Source organism: Lepisosteus platostomus, chromosome 16 (genome assembly GCF_059453375.1).
Source record: "Lepisosteus platostomus isolate fLepPlt1 chromosome 16, fLepPlt1.hap1, whole genome shotgun sequence".
NCBI lineage: Eukaryota > Metazoa > Chordata > Actinopteri > Semionotiformes > Lepisosteidae > Lepisosteus > Lepisosteus platostomus.
The window spans coordinates 374,189-387,923 of NC_142626.1; the positions used below are offsets into that span (position 1 = coordinate 374,189).

General features: G+C 56.6%; 1 protein-coding gene, 2 long non-coding RNA genes and 6 other non-coding genes across 12 annotated transcripts in view; 1 reads left to right on the forward strand and 8 right to left on the reverse strand.

Annotated features, from left to right (window-relative positions):
- Positions 1 to 1,352: 1,352 nt before the first annotated feature.
- nudt22 (nudix (nucleoside diphosphate linked moiety X)-type motif 22) lies at positions 1,353 to 11,773 on the reverse strand. 4 transcript variants are annotated; one of them, XM_088609103.1, is made up of 19 exons: positions 11,635 to 11,773; positions 10,745 to 10,970; positions 10,493 to 10,655; positions 9,383 to 9,788; positions 8,699 to 8,806; positions 8,503 to 8,600; positions 7,542 to 7,635; positions 7,154 to 7,449; positions 5,412 to 7,123; positions 4,634 to 4,661; positions 3,965 to 4,008; positions 3,726 to 3,775; positions 3,468 to 3,512; positions 3,222 to 3,273; positions 2,939 to 2,966; positions 2,426 to 2,489; positions 2,188 to 2,232; positions 1,964 to 2,008; positions 1,353 to 1,688 (listed from the first exon to the last, which is right to left on the reverse strand). In XM_088609103.1, the coding sequence occupies exons 3-8, from the start codon at positions 10,576 to 10,578 to the stop codon at positions 7,309 to 7,311; spliced, it is 933 nt and encodes a 310-aa protein (XP_088465229.1). In that variant the 5' UTR covers positions 10,579 to 10,655; positions 10,745 to 10,970; positions 11,635 to 11,773; the 3' UTR covers positions 1,353 to 1,688; positions 1,964 to 2,008; positions 2,188 to 2,232; positions 2,426 to 2,489; positions 2,939 to 2,966; positions 3,222 to 3,273; positions 3,468 to 3,512; positions 3,726 to 3,775; positions 3,965 to 4,008; positions 4,634 to 4,661; positions 5,412 to 7,123; positions 7,154 to 7,308. The 4 variants fall into 4 exon arrangements, with proteins under 4 accessions (XP_088465229.1, XP_088465228.1, XP_088465230.1 ...); XM_088609102.1 differs by having other exon boundaries at positions 5,412 to 7,449; XM_088609104.1 differs by lacking the exon at positions 11,635 to 11,773 and adding an exon at positions 11,481 to 11,619 and having other exon boundaries at positions 5,412 to 7,449.
- LOC148646514 (small nucleolar RNA SNORD22) lies at positions 1,777 to 1,904 on the reverse strand. Its single transcript, XR_015927843.1, has one exon. It is a non-coding gene; the product is annotated as a small nucleolar RNA SNORD22 (small nucleolar RNA).
- On the reverse strand, positions 2,074 to 2,142 carry LOC148646515 (small nucleolar RNA SNORD31). The gene has a single exon (XR_015927842.1). It is a non-coding gene; the product is annotated as a small nucleolar RNA SNORD31 (small nucleolar RNA).
- Positions 2,311 to 2,381, reverse strand: LOC148646516 (small nucleolar RNA SNORD31). Its single transcript, XR_015927841.1, has one exon. It is a non-coding gene; the product is annotated as a small nucleolar RNA SNORD31 (small nucleolar RNA).
- On the reverse strand, positions 3,058 to 3,129 carry LOC148646517 (small nucleolar RNA SNORD30). The gene has a single exon (XR_015927844.1). It is a non-coding gene; the product is annotated as a small nucleolar RNA SNORD30 (small nucleolar RNA).
- LOC148646518 (small nucleolar RNA SNORD29) lies at positions 3,351 to 3,415 on the reverse strand. The gene has a single exon (XR_015927846.1). It is a non-coding gene; the product is annotated as a small nucleolar RNA SNORD29 (small nucleolar RNA).
- LOC148646519 (small nucleolar RNA SNORD26) lies at positions 4,378 to 4,449 on the reverse strand. The gene has a single exon (XR_015927845.1). It is a non-coding gene; the product is annotated as a small nucleolar RNA SNORD26 (small nucleolar RNA).
- Positions 11,774 to 12,588: 815 nt separating the features above from the next.
- The window catches only part of LOC148646520 (uncharacterized), an 83,732-nt gene continuing 82,585 nt past the window's right edge, over positions 12,589 to 13,735 (reverse strand). Inside the window, exons 2-3 of the long non-coding RNA XR_015927756.1 lie at positions 13,432 to 13,519; positions 12,589 to 13,368 (exon numbers count right to left, since the gene is read on the reverse strand). This is a non-coding gene — a long non-coding RNA (uncharacterized LOC148646520). The remainder of the gene's footprint in view (positions 13,369 to 13,431; positions 13,520 to 13,735) is intronic.
- Positions 13,458 to 13,735, forward strand: part of LOC148646521 (uncharacterized) — a 30,355-nt gene continuing 30,077 nt past the window's right edge. The window contains exon 1 of the long non-coding RNA XR_015927759.1: positions 13,458 to 13,581. This is a non-coding gene — a long non-coding RNA (uncharacterized LOC148646521). The remainder of the gene's footprint in view (positions 13,582 to 13,735) is intronic.

A 13,735-nucleotide genomic window follows, 5' to 3' on the forward strand; every position in this document is an offset into this window, starting at 1 on the left:
TACTTAAACACTGAAATAAAAACGGAAACGTGGAAAAATGCGCGCTTGCGGAATGCTAAAGCAGGTAAGCCCCACTATTGTGTGGAGAAAAAGCTGCTGAACAGCTCGACCTGCTGCCCCCCTGAAAGACAGTCATTCATAGAATTATTGAAATGAAGGATTATATCAAAAGTACGCTGACAGCGCGCGTTAAGATGAGTAGATGTTTTTCACTATAATTAGATGAGTCTGTAGTCGATTTGGCCAATTTGCTCGTTTACGTTAGATACGAGTTTGAGGGTACGTCCCGTGAGGACTTTCTGTTCTGTAAACCGCTACCAACAGGAACTACACGAGAGCACGTATTTCAGCTTCTGAATGAATTTATCGAAGAGAATGGCCTCGACTGTATAAAATGGGTCGGAGTTTGTACAGACGGTGCTAGAGCAATGACAAGCCGACACAGGGTGTACAGTAGTTGCACGAATTAGAGAGGTTGCTCCAGAAATTAATGGTTTCATTGCAACAACCACCGCGAGACCTTTGCCGTCAAGAAAATGCCTGACGATTTAAAATCTGTTAAGACTGTTGTGAATTGTATCAAGGCTCAAAAAATTAATTCACAGCTGCTTTGCTCAACTGAACAGGCTCACCCCTCTCACTGAAATGGTGCTTTTTTTTTCTGTAAAACACTTTGAGAAGCCACATTTTAATATAATCAAACAGTTTATTATAATATTTATTATATGTATGTGTGCACATGCGATCATGTTGGTCATTGAGAATTTCTGGGGTTCCTAGGAGATGATGACTTGTAGGTGATACTTGGATGCTTTGGTTGGATTAGGGGTGGTACTTGGTCCAAAAAGTGTAGATGAGTAAGTGGGTGTGTAGATGAGTTCTCTTCAGAGGGGCTGCCAGGCCCAGTGGGGAGGAGAAGGCCAGTTGTGGAGGAGGTTAGCAGTAGCCCTGGGTGACTCTCCCTTTCCTGGCACAGTGGTTTAATTCTGATCACAGGAACAGGAGCCAGCAGTGGTGTTGAGGTAGGACAGCATCTTTGGACTGGGAGTCTGGCCTGAACCCAGGAGGGGCCCCTGCCTGGGCCCATGGGGGAGGTACTGCATAAGAGACAGGCTGGGCCCAGTGATCAGGTCCCTCACCACACAGATCACTCCTGGATGGGTCATTTTTTAACCCTTTGCTCCTACTGTATTCAGTACCTTCATCTTGTGTCTCCTCTTCAAAGGCACTCTGTAAATAGTCTCCCAGCCCCTGGAGAGGGGTAGAATAGTGATCCACGATCCACCACCCTGAGCCCAGACCCACAGGAGAATAAGGACCTCACTGCTCACAATGAACCAGGGGCACACAACTTCTTTCACAAGTTTATTAAATAAAAATAATTTTAACATCCATAAAACACCATTGACAACAGTAATCACAAGCAAAAATGAAGTCAATACAATTCATCTTCAGTATTACTGGACCAGAGTGGTCTGTGGTTGAGATAATCGCCCCCCTCATCAATAATGGATTAGAAACCCACATTGCTGTGCAGCTGTAGTGAACATCCTGTAAGGAGATGGTTCAGCTCTGCAGTCGGACACCAGTGCGGTTGAGGCCTGTTAGAGACGCTGGGTGAGGAGCACCCCCAGGGCTCTGAAGAAAGGGGCTCCCTCTGTCCACGGAGATCGGACCGGGCTCTGCACCTGCCCAGAAAAAGGAGACGTGTTAAAGCAGACAGAAGGGCCTCAGGCACCCCAACCCAACCAGAACCCCCAGCCCGGCTGCTCTCCAGGCCCTCAGACAGTTGGACACCCCAACAAGTCGTCCCCCTGCAGCCCCGGCGGCACCAGTGGGTTCAACCTTCACAGGTTCTGGCACCGGTCCGGAGCGTAAGACGCGTGCGGGTTTCATCACCGGGCCGGAGAGCTCGGGCTACAGCGACCCCCCAGCGGCACACAGAGACACTCGGGACACTCACCGGCGTGGCACAGCTCGGCCGGGGCTCGGCTCTGCCAACTCCAGCCTGCGGAAGAGGAGACGGGTTACTGGCGATTCGGGCGGAAGGCGGGTTCGGTGGGGGGTGGCGGTGCCGGGTCAGAGAGAACCGTCAGTCACCGATCAGTCAGACTGGGGCGGTATCGGATCATCACCCACAGACACCCCACCCCCAAGGCTGGAGCAGAGAGCCGGGCGGGAGCTTACCAAGAGAGAGAGTGGGGCGCAGGGGTACGGCCCAGGACAGCTGACCTGCAAGGGGACAGACAAGAGTCAGGGTCAGGGGCGTGCTGGTCTGCAGGCCCGGTGGGCCGGTTCTTCTCAGGGCCCGGCTGGTCAGAGGGTACCATCTCAGTCACAGAAGCTCAGTCTGGGGCGGTATCAGACACATCATCCCAGAGACCCCCCCCCCCCCAGTTTCCCTGCACCCCGATTCCCACCTCACCTGCCTCCTCTCCAGAACCTCTCAGCAGGGGGGCTGCAGGGCATGCTGGGACACCGCGAGGCGCCTGCAGGAGAAGACGAGAGTCAGCAGGACCCCAGAGACACACGGGGCGCCGATGGACCCAGAGCAGGCCTGCGGGCCGGGCCGGGTCAGAGGGTACCGTCAGTCACCAATCATTCAGTCTGGGGCGGTATCAGACACATCATCCCAGACCGGAGCGCCACAGCAGGGCGGGCCGACCCGTCCTGGACCCAAGGGCTGGAGTGCGGCCCAACCCAATCCAGGCCCGGTTCTGGCAACACTGTACTCTGGCTGAGCCCTCAGTTACACTCAAACCCGTCACTAATTTAAGGGTGAAGGCAGGCTGGAGCGAGGATCAGCAGAACCAGAACCGGAGCTACAGGGGGGTAGAAGGGCACTTGGGTCGAGAGAGCCGGGCTGACCACCAGCGCACGGCCCACTGTCCAGGACGGGCCCGGCTGCCCTGAGACTGCGACCACGGGTGGCTCGTACCTGCAGCAGAGAGGCTCCGTCCAGCAGCCTGTGGACAGAGAGAGAGACAGAGAGCACGGGTCAGCCTGTGCCACCCCACACCTGCGGGCAGCACGGGGGACCCCCAGACCGGCCACCCCCAGCATCAGTATTCCACTTCTCAACAGTGGGGTTCAGACGAACGAGATTCCAAGTAGAATATCATCACATGCAGGGCAGTGAGGGGTCCCTCCCTGGGGACCCCAGCAATCCAGTACCCCCCACTACAGACAGTATCAGCCTTCCTCTCAGCCCCAACACTCACCACTAGCCAGGAGCGCTGCAGTTCCAGTCACATCCAGCAGGGCGGCAGCAGCCTGCAGAGCACAAGGAGGGTGATCAGCCAGGTCAGAGGGGGCGCCCAGCCCCTGTACCCCCTACACGGAACCTCACAGTCGCTCAGATGATCAGGTCTTTTCACAAGGACTCAAAGTGAGCTAGTTAGCATCATCACCGCGACTGCAAGACCACCCCTGCAGGAACCCCGACACCCCCAGACCCCCGGACTCACCCATCTCAGCTCAGCCTCTGGGCAGGGAGTCACCCCTCAGCGCACCTGGAGAGGAGAGAGAGAGAGAGAGCGCGCGGTCAGACATCGAGAGGAGAGGAGCTGGCCGGTCCCACAGCCCCCCACTGTCGCCCCGAGTCTGATCAGGGCTTTGGTGACTAAGAACGATGCCATGAGACCGCAGTCGTCCGCAGGTTTGGGCCAGAGGCCCGGCTCATCATCTCAGACCCGGGACCGGGCCCTGCAGCTGGCCGGACTCACCTGGACCGGTGGCTCCGGCGGGGAGGGGAGGGGGGGGCTGCCCATCCTGCCTGTGGACAGAGGAGAGAGGTCAGGCCACCGGGGGGCGCTGTGCGCACACAGACACACACGCGGGCACGCCGCCGTCAGTCCACACACATGCATCAGCTGCAGATCAGATATATGCTTGTCTACGAGTTGGATCATCACCCGGACAGAACCCCCCCCAGACCCGGCTCCGGGACCACCCGCGGGCTTACCTGAGAGCCAGCAGTACCCCGAGGAGCTGCGGGTTCGAGCACACCTGGAAGAGAGGAGGAGATGAGGATCAGTCCAGCCCTGGGCAGCCTGACCCCACCCGGAGGGCACAGGCTTCTATTCCAGCTCAGACAGCGCCCCCACCAGGCCTGAGAGACCACTACACAATGCTCCACCTGTCTACAGTATATGTCAATATTTTATAATGTCTGCTGTAAACGTCTGGAGATTTTATTTTATGTGAATTTCATTACTTTCATTTGCTTTGGCAACACTGATTGTACCCATCGGTCGTGCTAATAAAGCACCGCGAGTTGAACTGACTGCAACCCCCCAGCCCAGCCCAGCCCCCGGTCTCAGAGCGCTCTGCGGTAACACCCGGCCCGGACCCAGCTGGAGCCCTCCAGGCCCCGGCGCTGCTCAGAATCTGGTAAAGGATTTTCTCCACGATCAGTCAGGAAGAGAGAATTCATCCACATCACCGCAGCACTGAGGGACACAGAGGGGCCAGCGCCCCCGGCACGGCACCAGAACCCCAGGTCAAACCGGCCCACAGCCGGGCCCCCGGGCCAGACCGGACCACAGCCCCTCCAGGCCGTGCTCGTGTCACAGCGGGGCACACTCGGAGCGGCCCTCGGCCTATCGGTGCGGGACACGACGGGTAGTCTTACCTGCAGGCCGCACACTGACCAGGAGGCGCTGGAAGAGAAAGAGAGAGAGAGATCAGTCCTCGGACCCGGGACCGACACGTGCTCCAGGCCCGACCCCCCGCTCACGAGTCCGGACACACCCGAGACCCGCAGCTGCTCCACGGCCTCCAAACTACACTGACCGCCGCCCTTCTCTGCGGAACGGCACAGCCAGGGAGTCTACCCCCGTGGCCCCGGGGAGCTAGCCCGTGCGCTGCAAGGCGCTATATAACGCCACCGGCTGAGGGCCCTCGGGGAGACCACGTGGGCGCGGGGCCGGCTCCCGGCGGGGCGCCCGTCTCTCGTCAGATCAGAAAGTGCAATCACTGCGCCGTCAGGACAGGTCTGTGGAGGATCATCACGGAGAAACTGCGCGCCCCCCAGTGCCCTGCACCCCGAGTCCGGGCCCGACCGAGCCAGCATGGAGCATGGAGCATGGAGCATGGAGCATGGAGCATGGAGCATGGAGCATGGAGCATGGAGCATGGAGCATGGAGCATGGAGCATGGAGCATGGAGCATGGAGCATGGAGCATGGAGCATGGAGCATGGAGCATGGAGCTCCCGCCCCCCCCAGCGTACAGAGCCGAGACTCTGAAATACCCCAGAACTGCACAGCCGCCCCGCCGCCCCGCAGCGTGCGGACACACTAGACCAGCTCCGCAAGCGCCTCGCTATGCCCCACCCCAAGCTTCACTGGCGGCGGTGCAGGAGCGAAGAAGGATTAGTAGGAGACGAAGAGAAGCCAGAGTTCAGCTCACCTGCCGCGGAAGCCCGATGCAAATGGCCGAGCAGAGCTGTGCGCCGCCTTTTATCCTCCGGGTCGCCACCGGAAACCGGAAGCTCTTCCCGCCTTGAAACCGCCAAAAACAAAAATAGAAGAAATCGGCTCCTAAAAAAGACCACTGCCGCGCTCTCCAGATTAGACTGCGGGGCATTTGACGACAGACGAAAATCTAAGACGTTTAAAGAAATTCAAAAATAATCCGGTTTTTGAAACTTGTGGACGGCGGGCTCTGTGGGGGACGTCACTTCCTGCGGCGGCGGCTCGCCCCCTGTAGTAGGTGGATTAGATGAGAGAAGGAACAGGATCGTTTAAAATTTAATTCATTCCTTAATGTTTTAGCTGTTTTCTGTAGGTCAGAAAGAAGAGGTAGCAACTGTGTTCTCACAGTGAAATATATTCCTCAGGACAGTGGAAAGGTCACACGTTTGGGCACTCAGATAGCTCATTGATTTCAAGATTTCATCAAGTTCTTTCTTGGAAAAAAAAAACAGGTATAAATTCTAAAATCGAGGTTGGGCAGCTTGTTCCAGACACCCACCACTCTGTGTGTTCCCAGGGTCTGACACATTGCACTGTAGTTTCCCCTGGTGTAGGCCCCAGCTCTCCCAGCAGCCTCCTGCCTGCGGCTCTGTCCGAGCTGGGGTTGGAGCAGGGAGCCGGATCCCAGGCTCTGACCTGCTGCTGCAGGGTTACAGACAGGAGGGAGTGACCGGTCTGCACGTACACGGAGATGAGTGGATGTGGAGTTTCTCCTGGACGAGGGAGTGGCCCTGCAGGCGCACCTGAGTCACATGTAGAAGAGCAAGCAGGAACCTCCTCAGGACTGGACACTTGACACTGGACACTGGACCTCCCCCCTAGGACTGGACACTGGACCTCCCCCCCAGGACTGGACACTGGACCTCCCCCTTAGGACTGGACACTGGAAACTGGACCTGGCCCACAGGACCAGCACTGGACACTGGACCCTGGACCTCCCCCCCAGGACTGGACACTGGACACTGGACCTCCCCCCTAGGACTGGACACTGGACCTCCCCCCCAGGACTGGAAACTGGACACTGGACCTCCCCCCCAGGACTGGAAACTGGACACTGGACCTCCCCCCCAGGACTGGACACTGGAAACTGGACCACCCCCCAGGACTGGACACTGGACACAGCTGCTGTTCTGACTCCCACAGACGATCCAGGAGTGCAGATCTCCAGAGAGTCCGGAGCGTCTGGGAGTTACTGCTGCAGACCAGCGGTTCATTATATAGCGCCTTGGGCCTCTCCCTGCCGGTTCTGATGTGATTTCCCGAGCGCAGCCTCGCGTGCCTGCCTGTGTTTTCTCAAGAAGCTGTTTTAATGCTCTGTAGGCTTTCATTTCCTGCGCTCTGCTGCGCCTGCACACAGACCGGCCCGTGAGAGTGCCCTCGGACTCTCCAGTGTGTTGTGTGTAACTCCGCGCAGTTGTACTCTGTGGCATGTTTTGTGTTGCCATTGTTAACGTTTTCGATTCACATGCTGTTCTCTTTCGCAACAATTTTGTTGCCATTTGCTGTGTTTTTTATGTGAGGAAACACACAAGTAAGCATCTCATCGCACTCAGGTACATTTGACCAGAAACACGGAGCCCTTGATAAACCCACCTCCCCTCAACACTTGCCTCCTGTCTCACTCCTCTCCCCTGTGTGTGTCAGGACCTGTCTCACTCCTCAGTGCTGTGTGAGGACCTGTCTCACTCCTCAGTGCTGTGTGTCCACCTCTGGTCTTGTGCTCTGAGTTTTCACTCAGGAACTCATCATGATGTCATATCCTGTTGTGAGGAGCAGTGACACACAGACAGGTGTCCTTCCTGTAGGGTTTATTAATGAGGGGGTGTCAGGTGTCAGGTGTGGACGCAGTCCGGAGCGCGGAGGTCTTCATCACTCCCTGTCCGGAGAACCGCTTGGTACAGCAGGACAGCTCCCTTGGCCGACGGGCACAACTCTGACCACAGGGGGGCGCTCATGTCCAACCGCAGGACCTCCTGCAGCAAAACAGAGAGCAGACGGCACTGAGACCTTCTACAGGCGTGTCCCCTCTGAAGTTCCTGTCTGTGCCTTGGAGCGGCCATCTCACCTCCCTGCCGATGAAGACGATGTTCGTCGACTCTTGGGCCTCTGGGCCTCCCTGCCAGTAGAGCTCTCTCACGTCCGCAGAGGTCAAAGTGCACCTGGAGGTGACGAGCCAGCCAGCGAGGGCGTGTGTCAGTGTGTCAGTCAGTGTGTGTCAAAGCGTGTCAGTCGGTGTGTCAGTGTCAGTGAGGGCGTCAGTCAGTGTCAGTGTGTCAGTGTGTCAGTCAGTGTGTGTCAAAGCGTGTCAGTCGGTGTGTCAGTCAGTGTCAGTGAGGGCGTCAGTGTGTCAGTGTGTCAGTCAGTGTGTGTCAAAGCGTGTCAGTGTGTCAGTCGGTGTGTCAGTAAGGGCGTCAGTCAGTGTCAGTGTGTCAGTCGGTGTCAGTGTGTCAGTCAGTGTGTGTCAAAGCGTGTCAGTGTGTCAGTCGGTGTGTCAGTGAGGGCGTCAGTCAGTGTCAGTGTGTCAGTCGGTGTGTGTCAAAACGTGTCAGTGTGTCAGTCAGTGTGTGTCAAAGCGTGTCAGTGTGTCAGTCGGTGTGTGTCAAAGCGTGTCAGTGTGTCAGTCGGTGTGTGTCAAAGCGTGTCAGTGTGTCAGTCGGTGTGTGTCAAAGCGTGTCAGTGTGTCAGTCGGTGTGTGTCAAAGCGTGTCAGTGTGTCAGTGTGTCAGTCGGTGTGTGTCAAAGCGTGTCAGTGTGTCAGTGTGTCAGTCGGTGTGTCAGTGAGGGTGTCAGTCAGTGTCAGTGTGTCAGTCAGTGTCAGTGTGTCACTGAGGGCGTCAGTCAGTGTCAGTGTGTCAGTGTGTCAGTCAGTGTGTGTCAAAGCGTGTCAGTGTGTCAGTCAGTCGGTGTGTCACTGAAGGCGTCAGTCAGTGTCAGTGTGTCACTGAGGGCGTCAGTCAGTGTCAGTGTGTCACTGAGGGCGTCAGTCAGTGTCAGTGTGTCAGTCGGTGTCAGCGAGTCCAGCAGTACCTGATATAGAACTCTGCGCTGGGCCGGCCGGCACTGGTGTGGTTCAGTGCGATTCCCAGCAGAACCGGTTCACTCAGACAGGCCAGCGGGACATTCACCTGAGAGAGACAGACAGGTTTCACAGACAGCGAGCGGGAGCTGACTCTCGGGTCCTGAGAGAGACAGACAGGTTTCACGGACAGCTCTGGGGTCTCACCTCGTCCCGGATCTCCGTGAGAACGGAGGAGAAGAGCTCTCTCACCACCCTGCGCCCACACAGCTGTTCCACTGTGATACTGTCCTCCGACACCTCTGGGGCCACTGTCTGAGACACAGAGAGAGAGAGGGAGAGGGAGACAGGCACTGAGAGAGAGAGACACAGGGAGAGAGAGGGAGAGGGAGAGACAGGCACTGAGAGAGAGAGAGACAGAGAGAGGGAGAGGGAGACAGGCACTGAGAGAGAGAGACAGAGGGAGAGGGAGAGGGAGACAGGCACAGAGAGAGGGAGAGGGAGACAGGCACTGAGAGAGAAAGACATAGGGAGAGGGAGGGAGACAGGCACAGAGAGAGGGAGAGAGGGAGACAGGCACTGAGAGAGAGAGACACAGGGAGAGAGAGAGAGAGGGAGACAGGCACTGAGAGAGAGAGACACAGGGAGAGAGACAGAGAGAGGGAGAGAGGGAGACAGGCACTGAGAGAGAGAGACACAGGGAGGGAGAGAGAGAGAGAGAGACAGAGACAGGGAGAGGGAGACAGGCACTGAGAGAGAAAGACATAGGGAGAGGGAGGGAGACAGGCACAGAGAGAGGGAGAGAGAGAGACAGGCACTGAGAGAGAGAGACACACAGAGGGAGAGAGAGACAGACATAGTGAGAGGGAGACACCAGCCTCAGACTCGCACCTTGGGCTCGGGGTGGCCCCCCGGGATGTCGATCAGCCCCGGCGCCTCCCCCACCTTCAGGCTGCGCCGCAGGAAGACCACGAGGCCGTCGGCCGTGACGACCACGCCGCCCACGCCCAGCGGCTGCGCCAGGAACGCCAGGGGGTCCCCCAGCTCGGCCGCGCCCCGACTCCGCAGGGCCTGCGCCTCCGCGGACCAGTTCGTGCCCAGGAAGTCGCGGTAGCAGGTGAGGCCCAGCAGCAGGCTCAGCGCGGGCGCCGCCTGCCCCGGGTCGCCCCGGTCCCGCAGGGAGGCCGCGTGGAGCCGGAACTTGGCCCCGTTAAAGAGCCAGGGCTCGCGGGCCACGCGCTGCGACCACAGCTCCGCGATCCGGACCTCCAGCGCCGGGAAACTCTGCCGGTTGTACCTGAGAGGCAGACAGAGGAGGGTGACAGCCTGCAGCTCCCCACACAAACAGCACAGCGGAGCGAAAAGCAAGGAATTTAATTGGGAGGCATCTGTCTGCACAGGGGGAGCCTGAACTCTCCTCCACCTGGAGCGGATCAGACTGCTGCGCACTGGGAGTCTGACAGCACTGTCACACCTGGAGCGGATCAGACTGCTGCGCACTGGGAGTCTGACTGACAGCACTGTCACACCTGGAGCGGATCAGACTGCTGCACACTGGGAGTCTGACTGACAGCACTGTCACACCTGGAGCGGATCAGACTGCTGCGCACTGGGAGTCTGACAGCACTGTCACACCTGGAGTGGATCAGACTGCTGCGCACTGGGAGTCTGACTGACAGCACTGTCACACCTGGAGCGGATCAGGCTGCTGCACACTGGGAGTCTGACTGACAGCACTGTCACACCTGGAGCGGATCAGACTGCTGCGCACTGGGAGTCTGACTGACAGCACTGTCACACCTGGAGCGGATCAGACTGCTGCGCACTGGGAGTCTGACAGCACTGTCACACCTGGAGCGGATCAGACTGCTGGGCACTGGGAGTCTGACAGCACTGTCACACCTGGAGCGGATCAGACTGCTGCGCACTGGGAGTCTGACAGCACTGTCACACCTGGAGCGGATCAGACTGCTGCACACTGGGAGTCTGCACACAGCGTACCTGGGGGACAGCTCCACTTGCACCTGCCCCTCCCTTAGGCCCCTGCAGGGGGCGCAGTGGAGCAAGATCGACACTTCAGGGTCCATTTCTTCAGCTCCTCCCTCCTCTTCCACCTCCTTCCCCTCCCCCCCAGTTCGTCAGGGCCGAGAGGCAGTATTTTCTCCTAACGAGACAAACAAGAAGAGCAAAGTGCTGATTTCTTTCAGGTCCAAAGACAGACACAAAAGACTAACGAGGCAGCCTGTGCCTCACCTGCGGGCGGGTTTCTGGGCTGGGTGCGGAGCTGCGGGCTGGCCTCAGGCCTGGGTGACAGCGCCAGCGGTCTGTGGGTTCTCCACGTCAGACATGCCCAGGACAGGTAACAGGACTGGCATTTCCTCTGGGCACCGCGGCACGAGACGCAGGGCGCCGGGTAAGACCTGGACTGGATCTCAGGGAGGATCTCAGTGAGGAATGCTTCCCCAGCCCAGCAGGATAGCTTTGAAACAGAAGTGCATGTCATTCAACGAGGTTGTAAGAAGTTTGGACTGACTGACCGACCTGGATATAGAGAAGTAACTGCACTGTCTCCACTGACTCCCAAGAACTGGGTCGAATGAAAACAGGCACTCCAGGACCGAGACTGGACAGCTCTGTTCTGGACACACTGACCCTCCAGGACTGGACTGGACAGCCCTGTTCTGGACGCACTGACCCTCCAGGACCGAGACTGGACAGCCCTGTTCTGGATGCACTGACCCTCCAGGATTGGACTGGACAGCCCTGTTCTGGATGCACTGACCCTCCAGGATTGGACTGGACAGCCCTGTTCTGGACGCACTGACCCTCCAGGACTGGACTGGACAGTCCTGTTCTAAACACAGCTCTGACTTCAACCCTGTGTACAACACAAACATCTCTTACAGCTCGGCCGACAGGACTGAACTGAGAACTGAATATCCTCTTATGAAATTTAATCAGTTTAAATCTTCAGGAAATGAAAACGCACCCGTGGCTACTGTAGCATTTGAAGAATGTCTGATAATTGACGTTTATGTATATATATCGTGAGTCACGGAATGCAAATTCCTGTTCTTGTAAGGATCTTTTCTAAGTAAGACAGTCAATAATTTACAATTTCCACGCAGGATCAAGTCTCCTACCTGTCGTGTTGACCCTGCGAGCTTCTGTAAACACGGAAGCAGGAAGGAAACATTGGCTGTCGCTGATTGGCTGTTGCTGCTGGTCTCCCTAAAGACCTACTTTTCTATTGGTTATTCTGAAACCGAGCAAGAGGTGAAACCGAGACGGTGATTGGTCATCCTGCCGACAGGGGCCATTTTGATTGGTGAAAGCAAGTGCCTGTGTGTGGGCTGGCCAGCCCCTTCCCGGAAACGTGGGCGCAGGAGTAGGTCAGGGCTTCGCACTACAACAAAAACTACAAAAACGGAAAGTACAACAAACAGGGGTATATACGTACAAATGTTACAACACGACAGAACAGAGGTAACATCAAGCGAATGAAACAAAAAAAAAAACACTGTCCACGGTACAGAGGTTATGTGGTGTTAGGGTTAACATTAAATAGGTTTATATGCCAAAAGATGTTTGTAGACCAACTCACCTCGTCTTATTTTTAAATATTTTTAGTTAATTTGAGTCTAACTTAAATGAGTTAGAAAATTCTTTAAACACATAGGAGTATGTTTAGCTCTACACGTATGTATGGAAAAGTTTGCTAACGTGAGAATGACATTTACCATTATAGGTCTCGGGGCGCTCTTGTGTCAGGGTCTGTGTCCCCCCCCGGCCTTCGCCTCCACTCACTCCCCACGCGGGGTTCTGCTGTTGCCATTGGAGACCGGCTGACCTGCAGTGACCCCCCCATTTTACCAGCTCAGCTCGGGACAACGTCACTTCCACGGCAACGAGGACAGGAACGTGGTGGTGGTGGTGGGGGGAGTGTTGCTTTGTAAACACAAGTCAGACAGGAGGACAGAGAGATTGTCTCCGCTTTCAGATGAGGGAGTGAGGAGACACACAAACACACACAAACACACACACTGACTCACATCACACATGCTCACACGCACACACGCACGGACACACTCCCACCCTGCTCTGGGAGACGGATGTGTCTGATAAAAATGACTCTATTGTGCGAGGGAGAACAGGGACACAGCCCCCAGAGATCCCCAATCCGCCCGGCCCTGGCCCTGCGCCAACTTTCCCAGGCTCCTCCGACAAAGGGGAATTGTCCATGAGGGTACGCCCCCCCCCCTGCCCCCCCCCTCGTCCTGACTCCCTCTTTCACTCTCTTAATCGCTCTCTCTGCTCCCAGATTCTCCTTCTCCTCCTGGGACAGGAGGGGGTGCTGGGCTGGGGGAGGGGGCATCACGCCATCGGCTCCGCCGGCGAATGAGTACGGCGATGGCCGCCCCCCACCCCCTCTTCTCTTCACACAGCCGGGGCTGGGGGGCAATCTGGAACCGACAATCGCCCGGCTGCCCCCACGTCCCCATCCCCCTCTCCAGACAGCACACCCAGCCCTGCCAGGGGTCTCGGCTGCACCCCTGTGTTAGTGCCCACTCCATTTTGTGCTTGGCATTGTGTCACAAGTCGAGTTATGATGGACGACTGTATTATTCAGTATTGTACCTCTGTCAGTGTCAGTGGAGTCTGATTATAATCCCAGTGAAGAACTAATCCAGCTCCCAGTCCAGTCAGTCCAGTCCAGCCTGCAGTGTCTCAGACTGCTCTGTCAGTGTCAGTGGAGTCTGATTATAATCCCAGTGAAGAACTAATCCAGCTCCCAGTCCAGCCAGTCCAGTCCAGCCTGCAGTGTCTCAGACTGCTCTGTCAGTGTCAGTGAGTCTGATTATAATCCCAGTGAAGAACTAATCCAGCTCACAGTCCAGTCAGATGTAAATGAGATTCTGATTATAATCTACTTTAGTAACTAATCCAGCTCCCAGTCCAGTCCAGCCTGCAGTGTCTCAGACTGCTCTGTCAGTGTCAGTGGAGTCTGAGTATAATCCCAGTGAAGAACTAATCCAGCTCCCAGTCCAGCCAGTCCAGTCCAGCCTGCAGTGTCTCAGACTGCTCTGTCAGTGAGTCTGATTATAATCCCAGTTAATAACTAATCCAGCTCACAGTACAGTCAATCCAATCCAGCCTGCAGTGTCTCAGAAAGCTATTGAATAAAACTGTTGTTCAGTTAAACTATGTTGTAGTTTTTTTTCTGCTGTAGAGATTTGGTAGGAG

Excerpts from the sequence above, each read along its gene's own strand:
- nudt22 (XM_088609103.1), bottom strand. The coding sequence starts at position 10,578 with ATGGACCCTGAAGTGTCGATCTTGCTCCACTGCGCCCCCTGCAGGGGC. Across the intron at positions 8,601-8,698 it reads TCACGGAGATCCGGGACGAG|GTGAATGTCCCGCTGGCCTG; the intron begins GTGAGACCCCAG and ends TGTCTCTCTCAG. Across the intron at positions 7,636-8,502 it reads AGCGCAGAGTTCTATATCAG|GTGCACTTTGACCTCTGCGG; the intron begins GTACTGCTGGAC and ends CGTCACCTCCAG.